General features: G+C 51.6%; 1 protein-coding gene across 2 annotated transcripts in view; it reads right to left on the bottom strand.

Annotated features, from left to right (window-relative positions):
• Positions 1 to 367: 367 nt before the first annotated feature.
• NUMBL (NUMB like endocytic adaptor protein) overlaps positions 368 to 24,298 on the bottom strand; it is a 29,354-nt gene continuing 5,423 nt past the window's right edge. Inside the window, exons 2-10 of one of the 2 annotated variants that reach the window (XM_032172868.2) lie at positions 21,913 to 21,997; positions 19,405 to 19,544; positions 17,902 to 17,976; positions 17,736 to 17,810; positions 15,931 to 16,071; positions 12,209 to 12,398; positions 7,670 to 7,975; positions 4,250 to 4,372; positions 368 to 2,611 (exon numbers count right to left, since the gene is read on the bottom strand). In XM_032172868.2, coding sequence (XP_032028759.1) covers positions 1,935 to 2,611; positions 4,250 to 4,372; positions 7,670 to 7,975; positions 12,209 to 12,398; positions 15,931 to 16,071; positions 17,736 to 17,810; positions 17,902 to 17,976; positions 19,405 to 19,544; positions 21,913 to 21,997 — 1,812 coding nt within the window. In that variant the 3' untranslated portion in view covers positions 368 to 1,934. The remainder of the gene's footprint in view (positions 2,612 to 4,249; positions 4,373 to 7,669; positions 7,976 to 12,208; positions 12,399 to 15,930; positions 16,072 to 17,735; positions 17,811 to 17,901; positions 17,977 to 19,404; positions 19,545 to 21,912; positions 21,998 to 24,298) is intronic. The other variant, XM_058426936.1, reaches the window with a different exon arrangement.

The raw sequence follows: 24,298 nt of genomic DNA, 5'->3' as shown, positions 1-24,298 counted from the left end.
AGACCACTGCAGCCTGGACCTCCCAGGCTCAAGCAATCCTCCCACCTCAACCTCTCCAGCAGTTGGGACTACAGGTGCATGCCATCACACCCACCTAATTTTAAAATTATTTTGTAGAGACAGGGTCTCATTACGTTGCCCAGGCTGGCCTCGAACTCCTGGGCTCAAGTGATCCTCCCACCTGGGCCTCCTGAAGTGCTGGGCTTACAGGCGAAGAGCCACCGTGCCCGGCCTCAGCCTGATGGTTTCACGACTGCCTTTGACTTTGGCCCACACTAATCAAATGCATCACCGTGGGCCACTGACTCAACTTCCCCATCTATCCAGTGGGAATAGAATATTAGATTGCACAAAATCAACCACCTCATTTTAAAGAGCTATAACAAAACAAAATTTATATATTACATATTTTTAAAAATACATCTTATAGATTAAAGGACTCAAGAAACAATAGCAAGACTGCAAAACGTTGCCACATCAGGTGACACTTTGGCCAGAGTTATGGAAAATGCTGACAAAACAAGAATTTGCCAGCATGGGCAAAGATACACTGTTACCAACCCGACTCATTAAAATATTAATATTGAACTAATTAGAGGCAGTTTGTTTGTTTTTTTTTTTTTTTTTTTTTGAGACAGAGTCTTGCTCTGTTGCCCAGGCAGGAGTGCAGTGGTGTGACCTCAGGTCACTGCAACCTCTGTTGCCCGGGTTCAAGCAATTCTTGTGCCTCAGCCTCCTGGAATTACATGCGCCTGCCACCACGCCCGGCTAATTTTTGAATTTTTGGTAGAGATGGGGTTTCTCCATGGCGGCCAGGCTGGTCTTGAACTCCTGACCTCAAGTGATCTGCCTGCCTCGGCCTCCCAAACTGCTGGGATTACAGGTGTGAGCCACTGTGCCCAGCCAGCAGTTTATAATATTTGTTTTTTATTCCTTGGTTCTAACTCCGTAAGGAATAGAAATGGGGTGATTAATTTTGGCTCCTTTAACACCCGCCTGGCAGGTGCTGAGTCAGTGGTACCTGTTACCATGCGATGACTCAGAGGTTATCACTCAGGGACATCCTTCTGACTCTGTTTCAGTCCATGACTCAGAACGAAAGCTTCTGGGGCCTCACCAGCGCCCTACACACACCCTCGTTTCCCGAGGGGCACCATTATATTCTTCCTTTATTGGCTGTCCTTGTATAATACAAATCTTCAAGTTTAGATACAAAAAAAATCTGGAAATAAAAGATAGAAAAGTACCCGCCAGGCACCCCTTCCCCTTCTTCCCGGACCCCTCCCCAGCGGGCACCGACATGAGGTAACTGCGCATCTTCTCCTCCTCCCCCCTCCCCGCCTCCTGGGCCCCCAACTTGGCCCCAGCCCCCATGAGACCTTGGCCCAAGGAAGACATGGGCCCCAAAGTTGGAGGATGATGGGGGTAAGTACAGCATTGGCAGTGAACGCAGCGTGTGGGCAGAGGGCAGCCCTTAGCTTGTGCTGTGTATGGGGGGAGGAGACGACCAGATTTGGGGTGGGCACTGGTGTGGGGCCCAGGAGAGCCCCTAAGCAAGTGTCCCCCTTCCATCCTGTCCAACACTGGAAGGTGGGGGGTCAACAGAAACTGGGAAATGGAGTGTGAACCACGGGCATTCAGTGGGATTGTGGCCAACCCCTGTGTCTGGGGTGGGGGAAGGGGCCATTGCCAGCCTAAGTCCGGCAGTGAAATGGTTCCCTTAGTCAGGCTGGGTCCGTCCCTGAATTCCATCCTGTTGCAACCTGGGCATCACAATGTTGGTTCTGTAGTGGTTGTCGGGGTGGTTGAGGGAGGGGGGTGTTGAGAGGGTGTTGAGGGGCGCAGCCCCAGGGAGCAGGGTTAGGGGAGAGGTTGTGCCTCCACCCCCAGGCGTGGGGCACCTGGAGATGATGGAGTGGGCGGGGCGACTTGGGCTACAGTTCAATCTCGAATGTCTTTTGCAGGTCGCCAGAAAAGGGGTTGGAGGGTTTCTCTACAGTAGGTTTGCCTTCTAATGCCGCCCACTGGGCCTCAAAGGGGTCCAACTCCGGAGCTGGGGCAGGCGCTGGCTCTGGGGGCCAGGGGGCCCCATTGGGGCGAGGGCGGGCCTGGCTCCCAGGGGCACTGGGTATGGCAGGGGGCGGGAAGGCCCCAGCTTTCCCAAGCAGGGTGGCAGGCTGAGGCTGGAGGTGGGCGGCTGAGCAGAAGGCGTTGGCCACCATCTGTGAGGGTGTGATGCCCACCACGGGCACCCGGGGCATCGGTGGGTAGCCCAAGCCCGGGTAGGCGGGCACAAAAGGGGGCTGCATGTGCGGGGGTGGCAGGAACACGGCCACTTGGGCAGGTGCTGCGTCAAAGGGCCCCATGGGGGCGGGGAAAGGCTGCAGGGCAGGAGGCATGGTGGGCACCGGGGCCACTGAGGCTGCTTGCTGCTGCTGCTGCTGCTGCTGCTGCTGCTGCTGTTGCTGCTGCTGTTGCTGCTGCTGCTGCTGGGCCTTGGCCACCTGCGACACCTCCTCCAGCCATCGCTCAGCCTCTGAAGGTGTCCGCTTGTGCCCAGGCTGGAAGGCAGCTGCAGGGGGCACAGAGGGCTCACCCCAGGCAGAAGTCCCTGGAGAGAGGAGAGGGACAGGTGAGGGAGGGGGCAACGGCTTCAGCAGAAGAACCTCAGGCTGGGAACTGGCATGGCATGGGGATCAGAGCACGGACTCTGGAGCCAGACCGCCTGCCTCTGAATCCCAGCTCTGCACCTCCCTAGCTTGCTGACTTCAGGCAAGTGACTTCACCATTCTGGACCACGTAATGGTTCTGGAGTGCTAAGAACATACAATTCTGAGCTTCTAAGGCCCTATGATGGGAAGTCTAAGTAGGACTGACATCCTTCTAGCTCCACTGCCCTTCTGACTGGTCAGTGCCAAACCCAGGATTCACTATTTTGTTTTGTTTGTTGTCTGTTTGTTTTGAGAGAGTCTCACTCTGTTGCCCAGGGATGACCTATCTCGGCTCACTGCAACCTCCGCCTCCCAGGTTCAAGCAATTCTCGTGCCTCAGCCTCCTGAGTAGCTGGGATTACAGGCACGCACATCACGCCCAGCTGATTTTTTGTATTTTTAGTAGAGGCGAGGTTTCAACATATCGCCCAGGCTGGACTCGAACTCCTACCTCAAGTGATCCCTCCACCTCGGCCTCCCAAAGTACTAGGATTACAGGCATGAGCCACCACACCCAGCCGGTATTCACTATTTTGAATATCACCCTTGATTTTCTAATACTTTCAGAATGTATTGTTTTAGGAGTTAAGATTCTAAGATTGCATGGATCTTTCTCCACATGTATAATATTATCCTAACATAGTAAGGTTTGACAGTTTAGGGTTGGGCTTTCTAAGATTCTCGAGTTCTACATTTACAGTGTTTGGGATTCTAAGGTGCTCCTGTGGTTCCAGGATAAGCCCATGGCTCTAAGATGATACACAGTTCTCAAGGATTCCATGGTTCTAAAACGATCTCTGGGCTCTAAGGTGATCCCAAGATTCTAGCATGAGCGCATGCCTCTGAGATGACCCCATGGCTCTAAAATGATCCCGTATCTCTAAGATAATTCATGGTTCTAAAGTGATCACTTGATTCTCAGGTAATCCCATGGCTCTAAGATGATCCTTGGTTCTAGGCTGATCCCCTGGCTCTAAGATGATCTGTGTTTCTAAGGTGATCCTATGGCTCTAAGATGATCCATAGTTCTAGGATGATCCCATGGTTCTAAGGGGATCCCATGGCTCTAAAATGATCAAGGGCTCTGAGATGATCCATGGCTCTAAGGTGATCACATGATTCTCAGATAATTCCATGGCTCTAAGATGATCCATGGTTCTAGGCTGATCCCCTGGCTCTAAGATGATCCCTGCTTCTCCATGGTTCTAGGCTGATCCCCTGGCTCTAAGATGATCCCTGCTTCTAAGGTGATTGCATGATTCTCGGGTAATCCCATGGCTCTAAGATGATCCATGGATCTAGGATGATCCCCTGGCTCTAAGACGATCCATGGTTCTAAAGTAATCGCATGATTCTCAGGTAATCCCATGGCTCTAAGATGATCCATGGTTGTAGGATGATCCCCTGGCTCTGAGGTGATCCATGGTACTAAGCCTGTAGGATCCCAAGACCCCTGGAGTGTCTGGGTAGCCCTGGATAGAGGAGGGGGTACAGGAGGGACATGCAGGGTGTCTGCCCAGTAGAAAGCCTGGCTTTACCTGTTGTGGCAGGGGGTGGCCCTGGTGCTGGTGCTCCAGCACTGGCAAAAGATGAACTGATCTGTGTGCACAGAGCGTTGATGCTGTCACTGTCGCCGGCACCAGGAGGCTCCATCTCAGGCACTGGGAAGCAGGGCAGGACGGAGGTCAGCAAACAGGCCCAGACCCTGCCACAGCCCTGCCCTTTACCCCATGCCCTTGGTGGCCCTCTCTTCTGACCTGGATCCTTTCCCACTATAGTAACTAAGTGGCCATGACCACCAAATAGCTGTGCATATGTGTGTGTCACATCTGAGTGGCAGAACGACCAAGTTAGTGTGTGACATTTGATGGCTGACAGTAACAGGGACCCCAAACCAAGGACCTCAAGATTTGTGTGTGGCCACAAAACAGAAGAGTTGTCTAAAACATTTAGCAACATATATTAGTTTAAAAATATGCCCAACCACGTGCATGGCAAGGACATGGGCCCAGTCTGAATGGATTGTGGCATGGCCGCTCACTGGCTGGGGATCATTTGTCCAGCTTTGGGCAGAGAAGTGGGGCCCTGTCCACCCCACCCAGCCTGATCTATGGCAAACATCATGAGAGCAGAGAAGCGCCTGTGCCAGCAAGGCAGGAGACACTGAGCAGGCATGGCGGCCCCGCGAGGGCTTAGGATGAGCAAAGGTACCATCCAAATAAACAATTAAGGACTGCCATGTGTGGTGCGTGACACATGTCTGTGATGTTTTAGCCAATGGCTGTCTGCAAGGGGCCATGTAGATGCTCCAGTGAACATCAGAACTGGCCGTAGGAGTCTGCAGGTGTGCTGTGGGGGCGCCCAGGTGGGACAGCCAATGTCGACAATGATTGTGCATGTTTGTCCAAACAGGCATGCAGCTTCTGAGGGTGTGGCATCTGAGTGTGACTGGAGTCCGGGTGTGTGGCGTCCTGATGCGTGACTCCCAGATGTGAGTGCATCTGTCGTGTGATATATGAGTGTGTTTGCAGGTGTGCATGGATCTGCACATGTGGCTTTGGAGTTTGCATAAATCTGGGTGTGTGGTCTGTGAAGGTGTGTAAATCTGAGTGTGTTTCTTTTTTTAAAATATTTATTTATTTATTTTTGACACAGGGTCTCGCTCTGTTGCCCAGGCTGGAGTGTAGTGGCACAATCTTAGCTCACTGCAACCTCTGCCTCCAGGCTCAAGCAATCTTCCTGAGTAGCTGGGACTACAGGTGCATGCCACCGCACCTGGTTAACAATAAAGGTTAATTTTTAAAAATTTTTTGGGGAGATGAGATCTTGCTGTGTTGCCCAGGCTGGTCTCAAACTCCTGAGCTCAAGTGATCCTCCTGCCTCAGCCTCCCAAAGTGCTGGGATTGCAGGTGTGAGCCACCACGTCTGGCCATGTGTGACTTCTGACTCTGCGATTTTGGAGTGTGTGTGACTTGAGAGTATAAGTGACTCTGAGTTTGTGACTTCTGAGCATGTGTGACATGTGTGTGGGGGTGCAATGTCTATGTGAGTATGTGAAATTTCTGTGTGGCAAGTCATATCCAAGTGAGCGTGCAGCTGGCCACAGGAGTGTGAGGCTTCCAAATAAAGCCTGGAGCTCCTGCCACCTCTCAGGAGCGCGTGTGACAGCCTGGGGAGTGTGCCTGGTGTCAGGCTGCGTAAGGACAGCAAATGTGAGGGTGTGTGACGGCCCAGGAATGCTGCAGGCATGGAGGGAGGGTGCGTCACTCTCAACAAGGGTTGGCATCTGCTCACCGGTTACCTTTTGGAGCAGCCCAGCCTCCTGGATACAGCTCAACACCCTCCCACATCAATCCCCAAGGCCATAACGGGTAGGCGATGCAGATTTGGCATCCAGGAGCAAGAGAGTGGGCCAGACCACATGGGTTCACTGGCTGCTGGTGGGGAAGACAGCCCTACTGCCTGCCTCCCTCAGGCAAAAACTCAGTAGCGTGCCACCTCTATCTTCCTTCCCCATGGCAGAGATTGCTCTTAATTTTTTTTTTTTTTTGAGACAGGTTCTCACTCTGTTGCCCAGGCTGGAGTGAAGTGGCGCAATCTTAGCTCACTGCAGCCTCAATCTGCTGGGCTGAAGCGATTCTCCTTCCTCAGCCTCCTGAGTAGCTGAGACTACAGGCATGTGCTACCACACCAGGCTAGTTTCTGTATTTTTTTGTAGAGACGGGGTTTAACCAAGTGATCTGCCTGCCTTAGCCTCCCAAAGTGCTGAGACTACAGGCATGAGCCACTGCACCTGGCTAGACATCACTTTTAGATCATGACGTACACCACTCGTCTCCTTTCCCTGGCCCATGGCAGACATTAGTAATCAAACACGATGCTTTTTTCCCCCACAGAGCTCTTTGGTCACCTTACACGTCACCTGTCCAGACCTCATGGCTCCCCTGGCCAAGTGCTAGAAGAAACAGATCCTTGTAACTCCATCTTCCCACCAAGTAAAACAGGACCTTTATATCTCCTCTCTCTTACCACCAGCCATGGCAGACAATGCCAATCAATTATGATGTGCTGCTCCTTTTCGTGATGGGTACTGCCTCTGCTCAACTCTGTGCCCACAACAAATGTTCCTGATCCATCACTATGCCCCTGACCCCTGGGATCTCTGAGCTCACTGGTGCCCTGCATGTCATGTTTCTACTGACCAAATTCTGGGAGTCTCCCCTTTGGGTAAAAACATAACACTCTTGCTACTTTCTCTTCTCCCTTGCCCATGACACATACTCTATGGAGATCATGACTGCTAACCAATCATGATATGCGCCATCTTTCTCGTTTTCCTTAACCACAGCAGACATTGCTAATTGATCATGAATTATGATGCCTTTTTTGCCATCCCTGATGCTCCCTGCCCTAGGCAGACATTGCTAATCCATCACAATCCTCCTTTCCCCGGAGCCTGAGGAATACCTGTATCCTTCACCTAGCCAGATCTCATAGGCAAACGCTTGGAGGGAGGGAGCATTAACCTGTAGTGCTTCAGTCTATTCCTGAGCAAAAACAGGCCAACGGTGTTGCTTCTCTTCTTTCCCTGGCCCATGGCAAACTTCCTTATCCATGCCCGACTTATTTGTCCATAGCAGACTTTGCTAACTAATCATGATGTGCGTCATCTTTCTCCTTTTCCTTAACCACACCAGACATTGCTAATTGATCGTAACTTGTGATGCCTTTCTACTATCCCTTACTCAGAGCAGACATGGCTTATCAATCCTGATTTGTGCTCTTTCCTCTCCCTTGCCCACTGCTAATCGATCATGACATGTTCCAACTCTCTCTCCTTTGCCCATAGCAGACAGTGCAAATCAATCACAGTGTGAACCATCTTGCCTCTATCCCTTGCCCATATCAGATAGTGCCAATTGATTCCAATGCCCTTTCCCACTGGGCCCAGGGCTCACCTGTGCCCTTCACCTGGAAGTCAGTGCGGCGCTGCAGCGTGGATGGCAGCTCATTCAGCCGTAGGCTCAGCTGCCGTTTGAAAGGTGAGTTCTTCTGGCTGAGTGCTGGGAACCCACGGAAGGATCCCTGGCGAACCAGCTGCTCCAGGGGGGCATGGCGCCGGGGGATGGCGGCTGCAGTGGTGCCTGCAGCCACAGGGGTGCCTGCCTCACCCTTCTCACCAGGGGATGTGGTGGCTGGTGTTGGGGACACGTGCCCAGGCTGGGCAGGGCCAGGAGCCACAGTCGGGGCAGCTGCTGCCTCTGCTGGAGACATGGGGGAGATGGATGGTTAGATATCTCACCATGTCATTCAAGGCCTCTCCCACATGGTTCTCTAGATCATTCTCCAAGGCTGCCTTCCTTGCTCAGTGAGTCCTGCCCTTAAGACAAGCTGGTCAAAGCCCTGAGATATCCCTCACCCCCCACCCAAGTCACGATCCCCTTCCCCAGGAGGCCCTTGGAAAACCGTCCCCCAGGCTCACCCTCTGCGTCTCTCCAGCTTCCTGCCCCTTTCTGTCTTGCCCTGCTGCTCTCACCATTCTTCCCTCTAAGACCCTCTATCTCCCTTTTTGATCACTTAACAAACACTGAGTTGGTGCCGGAACAACGTTCTCAGGCATTGTTTGAGATGCTTTGCAAGTATTCACTCATTCAATCCACATGACTACCCACGGGGTTGATATGATTCTCATTTTACAGATGTGGAAACTGAGACCCAGCAAAGGCCCAGTGCCATGTGCCCAAGTCCTACTGCTAGGAAGGGACAGGCTGACTCTGGAGCCCATGCTCCAAATGACTGCCCGCCCTGTCTCCCTCTGGCCTGTCTCTCCATATCACGTTGTCTTTCTCTGTCACTGTCTGTTCCCCTCTGTCTCCCACCTCCCAGCCTTCTTCCCACCTCAAGTAGCTTCTCCCTTCCTCCAGTCATTCTAGACATGGCTTGGATGCTTCATCCTCTGAGAAGCTTTCCAGATTGTTCCAGGCTCTCAGCCTGGCTCCCTCCACTCTGAGACTGTTCTCTGTACTCTGGGAGGAAACCTGACCTCCCCACCCAGCAGGAGAGGCAGGCTCTTCAAGGGCAGGGCTCCCCTCACCCCTGCCAAACCACAAACACACAACTACCCTCCTACTAGGGCCTCCCCGAGCTGCGGCCTGAATGCCATGGAGATTAAACTCAGGCCCAGAGAGACCCTCCCAGAAGGATGTCGCCCAGTGCTGCTTCTCCCATCGTGACACAATGGGGGCACCCATGCAGGCCTGGCCCAAGGCAGTGGAAACAGCCCAGGACAGGTTGGAACCAGGAAACCTCTGCCCCCACTCACTGTGTGACCTCAGGAAGTCCCCTCCCCTCTCTGGGCTCCAGTTTGCCAACTAGAAACCAGGGATAAACATCTCAATGCTACCTCCCAAGCCTCTGAGAGGGTCAGTTTAGGTAGTGAATGTTAAATGTTTTGGAATCCAACAAAAGCATGCCTGGGCACAGTGGCTCACGCCTGTAATCCCAGCACTTTGAGAGGCCGAGGTGGGGGGATCAGTTGCGGCCAGGAGTTCAAGACCAGCCTTGCCGACATGGTGAAACACCATCTCTACTAAAAATACAAAAAAGATTAGCTGGGTGTGGTGGCACACGCCTGGGATTCCAGCTACTCTGGAGGCTAACGCAGGAGAATCGCTTGAACCCAGGAGGCAGAGGTTGCAGTGAGCCAAGATCGCACCATTGCACTCCAGCCTGGGCAATAGAGCGAGACTCTGTCTCCAGAAAAAAAAAAAAAAAAAAAAAAGTTAGCTGGGTGTGGTGGCAGCCACCTGTAATCCCAGCTACTCAGGAGGCTGAGGCACACAAATGTCTTGAAACCAGGAGGCAGAGGTTGCAGTGAGCTGAGATGGCACTACTGCATTCCAGCCTGGGTGACAGAGAGAGACTCTGTCTCAAAAAAAAATGTTCTTTTTTTTCCCCTTACCATCCAGGACCTAATTCAGGATCACATCTTGCATCTATTAATACCTGTCAAATCTCATTAGTCTCCCTTAATCAGGATCAGTTCCCAATGGTAAATTCTTTGTAAATTCTAAGTAGTGTTTTCCCAAAGAACTTAAATTCACAGTAAAATAAATAAATAAATAAATAAACGAATTAATTAATTATATGGTGACTCAGGACATGCATAAAATTATATTTTAAACACACACACACACACACACACACACACACACACACACACACGGAGTTTTAGAACTTACAAAGTATTTAACTATTTACCTAGAAAGTTAGTTTTACCAAGTATGTTTCAAACTTCTTGATGGCAATCCAGAGTTAAGAGATATCTTTTATATGGTAGCCTCTTACACACACGCACACACACACACACACTCTCTCTCTCTCACTCAAATAAAAGTATCATTAAATTATATTTGGCCGGGCGTGGTGGCTCACTCCTGTAATCCCAGCACTTTGGGAGGCCGAGGCGGGTGGATCACGATGTCAGGAGATCGAGACCATCCTGGCTAACACAATGAAACCCTGTCTCTACTAAAAATACAAAAAATTAGCCGGGAGAGGTGGCAGGCGCTTGTAGTCCCAGCTACTCGGGAGGCTGAGGCAGGAGAATGGCGTGAACCCCAGGGGGCTGAGCCTGCAGTGAGCCAAGATGGTGCCACTGCACTCCAGCCTGGGCGACAGCAAGACTCCGTCTCAAAAAAAAAAAAAAAAATTATATTTAACCCTTATGCCATTCAATATACTCTGATATTTTCTATGATTCTCTATTTCATTGTTTTAAATTAATTTTTTTTTTGAGACAGGGTCTCACTCTGTCTGTCACCCAGGTTGGAGTGTGGTGGTGCAATCGCAGCTCTCTGCAGCCTCTACCTCCTGGGCCCAGGTGATCCTCCTGCCTCAGCCTCCTGAGTAGCTGGGACCACAGGTTGCATCACCATGCCTGGCTAATTTTTTAATGATTTGTAGAGACAGGGTTTCCCTATGTTGCCCAGGTTGATTTCATTTTTTTAAATGCCAGCCACATGGGCTGGGCCCAGTTGTCCACACCTATAATACCAGTGCTTTGGGAGGCTGAGGTGGGAGGATTGTTTGAGGCCAGGAGTTTGAGACCAGCTTGGGAAACACAGCAAGATCCCAGTTCTACAAAAACTAAAAATAAAATTAGCCAGATGCTGTGGCTCGTGCCTATATTCCCAGCTATATGGAGGCTGAGGCAGGAGGATTACTTGAGCCCAGCAGTTTGAGGCTGCAGGCAGCTGTGATTGCACCACTGCACTCTGGCCTGGGCAACATAATTAGACCTCAACTCAGACAACAAAACAAAACAAAAAATGCCAGCCACAGTACAGAAAATTGGCTTCCCAGGTCTTGATACACAGGTTGAAAAGCCCTCAGGAGGCCAGGCGTGGTGGCTCATGCCTGTAATCCCAGCACTTTGAGAGGCCGAGGCAGGTGGATCACCTGAGGTTAGGAGTTCGAGACCAGCCTGGCCAACATGGTGAAACCCCATCCCTACTAAAAATACAAAAATTAGGCATGCCTGTAATCCTAACTACTCGGGAGGCTGAGGCAGGAGAATTGCTTGAACCCGGGGGGCGGAGGTTGCAGTAGGCCTAGATCACACCATTGCACTCCAGCCTGGTTGACAGAGCGAGACTCTGTCTCAAAAAAAAAAAAAACAGGCCGGGCGCAGTGGCTCATGCCTGTAATCCCAGCACTTTGGGAGACCAAGGCAGGTGGATCACGGAGTCAGGAGATCGAAACCATCCTGGCTAACATGGTGAAACCCCGTCTCTACTAAAAAAATACAAAAAATTAGCCAGGTGTGGTGGCGGGCGCCTGTAGTCCCAGCTACTCGGGAGGCTGAGGCAGGAGAATGGCGTGAACCCAGGAGGTGGAGCTTGTAGTGAGCTGAGATCATGCCACTGCACTCCAGCCTGGGTGACAGAGCAAGACTCTGTCTCAAAACAAACAAACAAACAAAAAAAGAAAAGCCTCAAAAAGCCCTGAATTGGTGGATAGTAAACCACTTGGTGCGCCCTTAGAATATTGCCCAGAGAACTCTTTCCATGGAAGTTGCTTTATTTATTTTTTTTTTTGAGACAGAGTCTCACCCTATTGCCCAGGCTGGAGTGCAGTGGCGTGATCTTGGCTCACTGCAACCTCTGTCTCCAGGGTTCCAGCGATCCTCCTGCCTCAGCCTCCCAAGTAGTTGGGATTACAGGCATAGGCCACCATGCCCGGTTAATTTTTGTATTTTTAGTAGAGACGAGGTTTCACCATATTGCGCAGGCTGGTCTCAAACTTCTGACCTCAAGCGATCTGCCCACCTCGGCCTCTCAAAGTGCTGGATTACAGGCATGAACCATGGCGCCTGGCCCGAAGCAGCCCCTGCTTTGTAAACTGTTGAGTTTCTGTACCTCTGCAGCCCCTCGCCCACCGATACTGGGTACCCTGTGCCCACTCTGTGCCCTGCTGGCGCTCGAGGCAACACCCACCTTTCTTCTTGTCCGAGGCCTCTCGCTCAGCAGGCCGCCCACCCCCAGACAGGCGGAAGGAGCCCTCGCGGGCGAAGCTGGTGCGGCTGGCATCGAAGGCGGCCGTGACCCCACATTCCTTCTCCCGTCGCTGTTTTCGCTCCAGGCAGGCGGCAAAAGCACAGCCCACAGCATGGCTCAGCCTCTCGCCCTGTGGGGAGAGGATGGGCGGGGGTTAGAGGTGCTGAGCAGTGCGGACAGGGGCCAGGGGCGCTGGGTTACAGCCGCTAGGTACTGGGTCGCCCCAGATGAGTCCCTGCACTTCTCTGGGCCTCAGTGCTCATCTGCACCACAAGGAAGGGCTGGAAATGACAGCTCCAAGTGAGAGAAGCCAGAAACCAATGAGCCTGTTGTGTGGCTCCACTTACTGGAAATTCCAGAAGAGGCAAAACTAATCTATGGTGAAAAAAGTCAGAACAGGCCAGGAGTGGTGGCTCTCGCCTGTAATCCTAGCACTTTGGGAGGCTGAGGCAGGAGGTTCCCTTGCGCCCAGGAGGTCAAGGCTGCAAGGAGCTATGAACGCGCAACTGCACTCCAGCTTGGGTGACAGAGTGAGATTCTGTCTAAAAAAAAAGAAAGTCAGAATAGTAGTAGTTTCCTATGGGGTGGGGAATGACTGGAAAGGGTATGAGAGGATGACTGGGTGATGGCAATGTTCTAGACATTGATAGGGGTTTGGTTATATGGGTGTATGCAGTTGTAGAAATTCGCTGACTGTACACCGAAGGTTTGTGCATTGCTATAGACTAAACGTGTGTATCTCTCTCAGTTCAAACGCTGAAGCCCTCATCCACAATGTGCTGGTATTTGGAGGTGGGCCTTTGAAAGACAATGAAAGTTATGTTAGATCATGAGGTGGGGTCCTCATCATGGAATTAATGCCCTTATTTATTTATTTTTTTTCTGGGACGGGGTCTCACTCTGATGCTCACGCTAGAGTGCAGCGGCACAACCTCAGCTCACTGCAACCTCCACCTCCCGGCTTCAAGTGATTCTCCTGCCTCAGCCTCCCAAGTGGCTGGGATTATAGGCATGTGCCACCACGCCTGGCTAATTTGTGTATTTTTAGTAGAGATGGGATTTCACGATGTTGGCGAGGCTGGACTCGAACTCCTGACCTCGAGTGATCTGCCCACCTGGGCCTCCCAAAGTGTCAGGATTACAGGCGTGAGCCACCGTGCCCGGCCAGGATTAATGCCCTTAAAAAGGAGAAAGAGACATGAGATCTCCCCTCCACCTTGCTAGGTGAAGATACAGAAAGCAGGCATCCATCTGCAAACCAGGAAAAGAGCTCTCACCAAGAAATGAGCCATTTGACACCCTGACCTCAGGCATCTAGCCTCTAGAACTGCAAGAAACAAATGTTTGTCATTTAAGCCACACAGTCTACACTATTTGATTACAGCAGCCTGAACTAAGACAATCATATCTTTTGCTTTGAAGTAAAAAAAAAATCTGGAAACAAATACGAATTCTACTTAATGGTGTGCATGCTGAAGTACGGAGCAGGAAGTAGTCTGATGCCTACAAATTTGACATACAAAAAGAATCAGATGGTCCGAGCGTAGTCGCTCACACCTGTAATCCCAGCACTTCAGGAGGCCAAGGCAAGCGAATCGCTTGATGTCAGGAGTTCAAGACCAGCCTGGCCAACATGGTGAAACCCCGTCTCTATTAAAAATACAAAAATTAGCTGGGCATGGTGGCACACACCTGTAATCCCAGCTACTAGGGAGGCTGAGGCAGAATTGCTTGAAGGTTGGAGGCGGAGGTTTCAGTGAGCCAAGATCGTGCCACTGTACTCCAGCCTGGGGCAATGGACCGAGACTCTGTCTCAAAAAAAAAAAAAAAAAAAAAAAAAAAAGGAATGAACTACGGATACAAGCAGCTCATGCCTGTAATCTGAGCACTTTGGGAGGCCATGGTGAGTGGATCGCTTCAGTCCAGGAGTTCGAGACCAGCCTGGGCAACATGGCGAAACCCCGTCTCTACAAAAAATTAGCCGGGCATGGTGGCGTGTGCCTGTAGTCCCAGCTACTCAGGAAGTTGAGGTGGTAGAATCGCTTGAACCCAGGTTGCAGTGAGGCAAGATTGCACGACTGCACGCCAGCCTTGGTGACAGAGAGAGACCCTGTCTCATTAAATAAATTAATTAAAAACATTGCCGGGCGGGGTGGCTTACACCTGTAATCCCAGCACTTTGGGAGGCAGAGACGGGTGGATCACCTGAGGTCGGGAGTTCGAGACCAACCTGACCTACATGGAGAAACCCCATCTCTACTGAAAATACAAAATTAGCCAGCCGTGGTGGCGCATGTCTGTAATCCCAGCTACTCGGGAGGCTGAGACAGGAGAATCGCTTGAACCCGGGAGGCAGAGGTTGCGGTGAGCTGAGATTGCTCCATTGCACTCCAGCCTGGGCAACAAGAGCGAAACTCCGTTTCAAAAACAAACAAACAAAAACACAACATTACACTAAGTGAAAGAAGCCAGACACATATTATATGATTCCATTAAATGAAATATCCAGAATAGGTAAATCCACAGAGAAAGCAAATTAGTAGTTGCCAGGGGGTTGGGGTAGTGGGGAGACAGGGGGTGAATTGCTGAATGGAGATGGGGTCTCCTTTAGCGGTGATGAAAATGTTTCAGGACTGCTAGAGTCAATGGTTAAACAACACTGAAAATGTATTAAATGCCATTGAATTGTACACTTTTAAATGATTAATTTTATGTGAATTTCACCTCAAGAAAAAAAAAAGTTGAACTTGGGAAATTCCACTGCTTAATGCTTAAAACTTCCTACTTCCTCAGAAGTAGGAAGGAATTCATCCAACACCACACTCTACCCACAGGAGATTGCCCTGCTCTTTTCCGGCTTTCATTCTTATCCCCAAATAGTTTTTTGTTGTTGTTTTTTTTTTGAGACAGAGTCTCGCTCTGTCACCCAGGCTGGAGTGCAGTGGCGCAGTCTTGGCTCACTGCAACCTCTGTCTCCAGGGTTCGTGTGATTCTCCTATCTCAGCCTCTGGAGTAGCTGGGATCACAGGCACCTGCCACCATGTGTGGCTACTTTTTCATATTTTTAGTAGAGACGGGGTTTTACCATGTTGGCCAGGCTGGTCTTGAATTCCTGACCTCAGGTGATCTACCTGCCTTGGCCTCCCAAAGTGTTGGGATTACAGGCGTGAGCCACTGTGCCTGGCCAATAATATATATAAATATATATTTTTGAGATGGAGTCTCACTCTGTCGCCCAAGCTGGAGTGCAGTGGTGCAATTTTGGCTCACTGCAACCTCCACCTCCTGGGCTCAAGTGATTCTCCTGCCTCAGCCTCCCAAGTAGCTGGGACTACAGGTGTGCACCACCACACCTAGCTAATTTTTTGTATTTCAGTAGAGATGGGGTTTTACTATGTTGTCCAGGGTGGTCTTGAACTCCTGAGCTCAGGCAATCTGCCCGCCCCAGCATCCCAAAATGCTGGGATTACAGGTGTGAGCCACCACACCCGGTCCTTATGTGAATACTCTAAATTGGGAACTGTGAGTATACTTTCTTCTCCAGATGAGGAAACTGGGCACACAGAGGTGAGTGACGTACCTGAATGCAGGAAGCTTGTTGGGGTGGGGCTGGGATGCCAGGGCATGGGAGGGAAGAGTCAGCCAGCTGTGGCAATACTCACGGAGTCCTTGAGTGCCAGAAAACAGTGGCAGATCCAGCGGCGGGTGGTCCCGTCACGGCAGATATAGGAGAAAGCCTTGTCCAGGTTGCGGTCAGGAGCACAAAAGGAGACCTTTTCGATGGTCTGGTCGACCAGAAGATCCTAGGAGGGGCCGGGGAGGCCAGAAGTGTGAACTCTCTTTCAAGTGTTCACTCAACATTCTCTCCGTGTCTGCTGAAATCCAGTCTTGAACATGGTAGGGACCCAGCAGTCACTGAGACACCCTGTGCCCTGCCTGCAGAGGGCTCCCAGGTCAGTGGAAAGATCAGACCCATCACGAGATGGGCAGCCCAGAGTCACAGCCAGGATGTTATGAAGGAGGCCCAGGCAGAAGGGTCAGGGCCAGGACCAGGGAGGCACAGGCAGAGGGGTCAGGGCCAGCATGGCAGAAGCCAGCTTGGGGTCAGTCAGGCAAGGCTTCCTGGAGCAGGTACTAACTAGGAAAAAAAGTCAAGGAACAGTATTTTGGGCTGAGGGAACTGCCTTGCAAAGGTGGTGATCTTGTTCTGTCATTAACCCAACTCTCAGCATGTCCTGGGCACCTCCTAGGGCAGTCTCTGGGCTGGGGGCAGCGGATTCAAGGTGAGCAAACAGATACCTAGACTGTGGCCTCATAGTGCTTCCTTCTGGCGGGGCAGGGTGACAATAAATACTTAATGGCCAACATTCAATTGATCTGAGCAGTTAGATGTACCAGACCCCATTTAAATATATATATTTTTTTTTCCCAGAAGGAGTCTTGCTCTGTCACCCAGGCTAGAGTGCAGTGGCATGATCTTGGCTCACTGAAACCTCTGCCTCCTGGGTTCAAGCGATTCTCCTACCTAAGCCTCCCAAGTAGCTGGGATTATAGGCGCCCACCACCACGTCTGGGTAATTTTTGTATTTTTAGTAGAGGTGGGGTTTCACCATCTTGGCCAGGCTAGTCTCGAACTCGTGACCTCATGTGATCCACCCGCCTCGGCCTCCCAAAGTGCTGGGATTACAGGCATGAGCCACCATGCCCAGCCCACATTTAAAATTTTTTAAAAATTATTTTGTATAGATGGAGCCTTGCTATGTTTCACAGGCTGATCTTGAACTCCTGGCTTCAAGGGGCCCTCCCAGCCAGGCACCATTTCAAATAACTTGCATATGCTTTCTCACTTAATGGTAGGGTCTATTATAATCCCTCTTTTTTTGAGATGGAGTTTAGCTCTTGTTGCCTAGGCTGGAGTGCAAAGGCATGATCTCTGCTCACTGCAACCTCCAAGTCTCGGGTTCAAGAGATTCTCCTGCTTCAGCCTACTAAGTAGCTAGGATTGCAGGTACGCACCACCACGTCTAGCTAATTTTTGTATTTTTAGTAGAGATGAGGTTTCACCATATTGCCAGGCTGGTCTCGAACTCCTGAGCTCAGGTAATCCACCCTCCTTGGCCTCCCAAAATACTGGGATTACAGGCGTGAGCTACTGCTCCCGGCCTATAATCTGCATTTTTAAGATGACACAACTGAGACCCAGAGAGGTTAAATCTCATGCCCAGAGTCCCTAAGCTGGTATTGGAGCTGAGGCAGCTGCTCCAGTCTCTCTCACCCACAGCCTATGCCAGTTCCCAAATAATCACAGCATTTATTCCTGAGTTATGACAATGGAGGGAGCACACGGCATCGTCTAGAAGGTCCCTGAGGGAGGGATGTGCAGAGGAGGCGGAAAGGCGTCCTCCGCCCTGATTCCAGCAGGGTGAGCAGACAGGCCCCCTGGCGTCCACCCCCACAGGCCTCCTACCTTGGTTTTGTCGTCCACCACTCGGAGCCCATCGGCTGACACCCACAGGACAGACTTCACGGACTTTCGGCCCATCTGGAGGGAGGCAAGGGGACAAAGCAGCTGGGTCAGGGTGCCTCTCCCTGTCTGACCTTGCCCCCTCCCTCGTAGCAGCCCCCTCACTCACCGCCTTCAGCTTCTTCACCGCATCTTCACACACGTGCATTCCCCGGGACTCCTCCACCTCCACGTGGCCCAGGTACTTGGGTTGGAGGGAATGGGGGGGATATGAAACAGCACAGTAATCACTCACTCTCAGTGTCCACTGAGCATCTGCCATGCAGCAGACAATATTTTAAGCACACGATGTGTATGCAATCATTTATTCTGCATCTCACCTCTACGAGGTGGAGACCCTATTCCTAGTCTAGACATGCAGATGGGGAAACTGAAGCACAGCATGTAGTAGTGATTCCGCTCTAGCTACATCCCTGGGCCCTAACCCGGCACGGTGGTCCTCCCGAGAGCCAGTATTTGCATCTCTGTGCATAAGGACTGGCCCTAGGCCATGCAAAGCTGCTCTGCCCACTGTAAAGCAGCTAGAGCGAGCCTGGGCCATCCCCGCAATGACTGACGGGAGTTAGGGTACCTGAGCCCCAGCTCCCTCACCTGCAGGTGGGATGACTGTTGCCTCGAGTTTCCCAGGGGACAGCTCAGTTGCACACTGCTGCAGTTTTAATAACACACCCTTTACTGGCTGCCTTACTTTCCTCACTCCCAACACCATTTCCTGCACCTCCCAAATGAAGCCGTCACATTCAGAGTTTGCTTCCGGGGGAAGGGAACGTAAGGTGGTGGAGGGGCTGTGACCATGGTCAGTCATCACCCAGCCAGGAAGGGGCTGAGCTCCACAGTCCACACCGTGAATCCTGCTCGCCCCCTCATAGGAATGTAAAAGTGTAGGGTATGGCTAAACCAGAACGCCCTTATCGGTAGAGCGCTTTGCAAATGCTACACCACATGACGGCTTCCAGGTAATAGTTTGCTGGTATAAGAAAATGTGTTTTGGTTTTTTGTTTGTTTTCAAGATTGGGTATCACTCTGTTGCCTAGGATGGAGTGCAATGGCACAATTAAGGCTCACTGCAGCCTCGACCTTCCTGGACTCAAGTGAGCCTCCCACCTCGGCCTTGCTGGGACTACAGGTGCGTGCCACTGTGCTTATTTTTTGTAGAGACAGGGTCTCCCTGGGTTTGCCCAGGCTGGTCTTGAACTCCTTGACTCAAGCAGTCCTCCCACCAAAGCCTCCCAGTGTCCTGGAATTACAGGAGTGAGCCACCACTACGCTTCAAGTTTTTTTTTTTTTTTTTTTGAGACAGAGTCTGCTCTGTCGCCCAGGCTGGAGTGCAGTGGCGCGATCTCGGCTCACTGCAACCTCCGCCTCCCGGGTTCAAGCGATTCTCCTGTCTCAGCCTCTCCAGTAGCTGGGACTACAGGCGCCCGCCACCACGCCAGGCTAATTTGTTGTATTTCTAGCAGAGACGGGGTTTCACCGTGATAGCCAGGACAGCCGGCCTCACGCTTTTTAATACCAACTTCAAACGACTTGAGCTGGTGTCCCAGCCAGGCCGCGCACCCGCACCGCACATTGGTCCCCGTCCGCCGCGCCCCGCCGCGCCCCGCCTACTCACCCTGACCGGGAAGCTGCACGTGCCCTTCCGCACCGCGTCCTCGTCTGCCTGCCACTGGTGCGGGCGCGACGCCTCGGGCACGTAGGCTGGCTTCCTCCGCCGCAGGCTCTGCCGTAACTTGTTCATGGTGCCCGCCCCGTCTGGTGACAAAGGACAGTGATGTGGGTCAAGGGCGGGGGTCAGAAGGTATGGAGCTTAACGGGGAGGGACCAGTGCTCAAGGAGCATGGGGTCAGATAACAAGATAACCGGAAGCGGGGTTACAGGGTCAGTTGGCAGCGCACATCGGATCAGCAGCTCAAGTCAGGAGATGTGGGGAAAGGAGCCAACAGAACCCAGGGGAGTGCAAAAGTTGGGCACTGGGGATTCAGAACCATGGGGCTAAGGGGCCGGCGGTCTGGGGTGGGGGTTACGGGGCACAGGTTTCAGGGCATTGGAGGGCTTCTAGTCCATGTGGTGGATGCTTCCTCATTCCCAGGGCCGTGAGGACACAAAGGGTGGGAAATCAGACATAGGAGGGCATGGGGGCTGGAGGGCATAGGAGTCAGGGGCCACACGGTCAGGGGTTTTAGGGGTATGAAGTCAGGCAGTGGGGTGATCAGAGGGCATCAGAAGGCAGCAGAGGAGTTGGGAATTGCATGGGTCAGGGGTGCAGGAGTCAGGTGCATGGGGTATGGGGGATAGTGGCTTGTCTCTGGAACTCTGAGACACAGCCATTCTGTGACAACTGTGTCTAGTCCCCAGGCAAGGCTTCTGGGGCCTTGCACCCATGACTATCAGAGGCAGGGCTGTGGGTGTGTGGAGTGGGCGTGGAGGTGGCCAGCCACTAGGACAGTCTTCACTGATCAGCCATCCTGACAGTCCCAGGACTGGGAGCACCAACAGCAGAGGGGGACGTGTGTTTGTGTGTGTAGGCAAGTGTGCAATGGTATGTTCTGGAATGCTGTCTATGAGGGGATCTATATCTGAGCATGCAAGTAATGTCTGTGAGTGTGTTTCTGAAGGCTGATTGGAAGAATGCATGTCTGAGAATGGTGCAGGACAGTGTGCATCTGTGAATGCTGTCCGTGAGGGGTGCATCCAAAAGTGTGGTTGTTGTCTGTGAGTCTGAAGCCCTGAAGGTTGTTGCTGAAGGGCATCGATGTCTGAGAGTGGTTGTGAGTGTGTGTCTGCTGTCTATATCCGAGTGCCGTTGTTGTCTATGAGAACTTGTGGCTCAGTGCCTGTTGCCTGTGAGGGTGTGTCTGTGTTTGAGCATGAGGCTGTCGTCTTTCAAAGGGTGTGCCCATGGCTGTTATCCATGTAGCTATGTCTCTGTGTGAAGGTGTGGCTATTGTCTGTGATGACATTGGCTCTGAGAGTGCATCTGAGGGACCCACAAGACTGTCTGTGTCCAAGAGTGCAGCTGTTGGCGGTGAGCCTGTGTGACTGTGGCTGTTGCCTTAGAGTGTGGGTGTGTGGGTATTGCACAGAGGGTGTATCTGTGTGCAGTGGTGCATCCGTTAGGGTGTGTGAGAACATGAGGTTGTCTTTGAGAGTGTGTTCATGAGGGTTATTTGTAAGGGTGCGACTGTTGCCTGAGAGAGTGCTGGGTGTTCTTTGTGAGACTGTGTGCATGTTTGTACACAACCGTAGCTCCCTGTGAGAGCCTGGGCCTGCAGGTGCTGTCTAGTGTGGCTGTCGTCTGTAGAAATGTGGGTCTGTGTGTGTTGTCAGACTGTGCAAGAGTGTGTCTCTTTTTTTTTTTTTGAGATGGAATTTTGCTCTTGTTGTGAATGGAGGCTGGAGTGCAATGGCACGATCTCGGCTCACAGCAACCTCCGCCTCCCAGGTTCAAGCGATTCTCCTGTCTCAGCCTCCCGAGTAGCTGGGATTACAGGCATGCGCCACCACCCCTGGCTAATTTTGTATTTTTAGTACAGACAGAGTTTCTCCATGTTGGTCAGGCTGGTCTCAAACTCCCAACCTCCCGACCTCAGGTGATCTGCCTGCCTCAGCCTCCCAAAGTGCTGGGATTACATACATTGAGCCACTGCGCCCAGCCAAGAGTGTGTCTCTTGAGAGTGTGTATCTCAGAGTCTGTATCCAGTGAGCGTCTGTGGTCACCTGTGAATCTGGGTGTTGTCTTGGAATGTGTCTGTGTGTGTGTGTGTATATATACGTTTGTGTGTATATTAGTGTGATGAACATCTACTTAAGCATGTGTTCAAGTGTGTCACTGCATTAGCAAGTGTGTGTGATCTGAAAGAAAAGAGATCTCTGTGTGTGTGTCTAACTGTATATCTACAGATGTGAGTGTTTGAGTGTGACGCTGCACTTGAGGCTGTAAGGGTGTCAGGGTGTGGGTCTGTGCATGAGTGGGGCTCTGACAGTCGCTGAGGAAGATGCCTGAGGGTGTCCACTCATGAGTGTGATTAAGCCTGTGTGACCGCAGGGACAGCTCCTCTGGTCGTGCTAGGCAAGACCACATACCCATTCAGCCCTGCCCTGTCCCAGGCTGGTCACTCACCTGGCTCCGTCCTGCAGGTTTCTGGGGGCCCCGGGGCCCCACAGGGGGCTGGGGGTAGGTGCCGCTCAGGCCTCCGGGGTCCGCCCTGCCCGAGTAGGGGAGGAGAAGGTGAGAAGTTTTTCTGGGTTGGGGCTCAGTCCGATACCTCACCCCCACTTTGGATTTCAGCCAGCCCCCTCCATCTTGGGCTCCCTGATGAGAGTCCTAGTTGTCCTAGCAACTGTTACCAGGGAGATCAGCCACCTGGTTCCAAGGGCCCAGGAAGGAGTAGGTATGTTTGGGGGGCATATGTTGGGGATGTGCTGGCCTCAGGAGAGCCTCACTGCCCAAGGGGATGCTGTGAGAGTGGCCTTGCCCTCTAGATGCATGTCCAGGGCTACACACATATGCAGCCAACTCATATCTACAGGTGTCCCTAGCATCTGGCCACAGCTCTACACACTTGGTTACACATAGACGCAATCACGGCTACACACCTCAGATCACAGATACACAGAAACAGTCCCAACTCCAGAAAGGTGCCACTGTAAACATCTGGCCACATATTCATGTTCAGACACACACAGTCTCTACTACAGACATTTGTCCACATACATGTAGCATGTCCTGGCCCACTTAGTTCCCACCACAGACAACTGGTCACACCACCCACTGAAATTTGGTCACTTCCACATTCTCAGCCACATACAAAGAACGGGGCCCAGACAACCCACTAGAGCCGCACATGCATGGCCACACCCAGTGACAGCTATGTTTCCTCAGGCACCCGCCCAAGATACTGACGTCACAGGCCCACCCAGATAGAATCACACCCAGAGTTCACCCATTTGGTGACCCAGTCCCACACGACACAATCGCAGCTATACACACTTGTTACACGTATCTCCACTGTTGCACACTGACATCTGGTCACAGATGCACACGGACAGACATACATTTGGTCCCACGGAGACCACATGCAGGAACAGCTGCACGTGGACATGCAGCCTCAACCAGACCAGTCACACCAACACACTGTTTTTGGCCACACAGTCACGTGGTCACACATACCCACTCATAGGTGCTCAAATCTGGTCACAGCATCAGTCACACAGTCTACTGTGACAGCCACACTCATAGGGACAGTCCTCTATACACAACCACACACGGAGGTACTGATGGCCACAGCATGCAACCACCCACAAACAACTGTCCCCAAGGATGGCCTCCCTCAAGACACAGCCATGGTGGTCCTGTAGGCATGGCCACAGCATCAATGTCCACATGACCCAGCCACCTATCATGGTCATAATCCCGTCACTCAGTGTCCCATACACAGCTGTACCATGTCACTCCAATGCAGCGAAACATATAGCCTTTCTTCATGCAGGCACACAAGTCACACAGACAAGTATGTGGCCATATAGAATCACAGCCCCGTGTGGACAGGTGCACAAAGTCACAAGCCCTACCTACACACATATCTCACACATAGAGACATAAGCACACAGTTTTAGTTTCCCATGTCACAAGTACACAGTCCAGTGTACGCACAGAAATGCAGTGACCAGGACGTGGCATTTATAGCTGGGTTTACACAGAAGACACAGGTCCTGACGGAGCCATGTGCACAGTCAGGGGCCAATCTCATCACCAAATCACACATTCAAACACAGGTAGTCCAGCACATACACACAGAGACAAAAACAGGCACACAGCTACAGACCCCACACTCTCACAGATGGTGACATAGACACAGACATCTGTAGTCACCCAGGGTCACAGACATGCAGGTCACACACAATAATATGGAAGCCACAATCATATACACACCCCTACAAACATAATTTCCTGGTACCAGCATGGAGACACATTCACAGCTTTAGTCACACACAAATAATCCCTCTAAATAGCCAGGGTTTCAGACACCAAGTCAAATACATAACCCAAATCACACATACAAGGCTAGAAATACACACAATCACTCATTATCACACACACAGCTAGATACAGTCATTTATATTAATACAACTCCAGTCACACACTCAGACATGGTTCTGCATATGCAACCACTGTCATACACAATACTGTCACACAACCCCAGTCACACAGACACAATGTGACTTCAGATACAATGGCAGTCACACAGGCAGAGTTGCACAGACAGGTGTGTGTCACTCACGTATATAAAATCAGGTAGAGACACAACTATAAACATTGTCAGTCATTGGGGGGGTCACACATGCACATGGAGCCATAGACAACTCCACTCACACACACAGTCACAACTCCACCCACGTCCTGTCAGTCACACGCATGCCCACCCCCAGACTCAACACATACTGTCACATACCCAGTTATAGTTACCGAGGCATACAAACACTGGGTCACAAAAGACACAATCACA

This window comes from Hylobates moloch, unplaced genomic scaffold (assembly GCF_009828535.3).
Source record: "Hylobates moloch isolate HMO894 unplaced genomic scaffold, HMol_V3 SCAFFOLD_13, whole genome shotgun sequence".
Classification (NCBI taxonomy): Eukaryota; Metazoa; Chordata; class Mammalia; order Primates; family Hylobatidae; genus Hylobates; species Hylobates moloch.
Note: the sequence above shows the minus strand (reverse complement) of the source record. Positions and strands in the feature narration are given on the sequence as shown.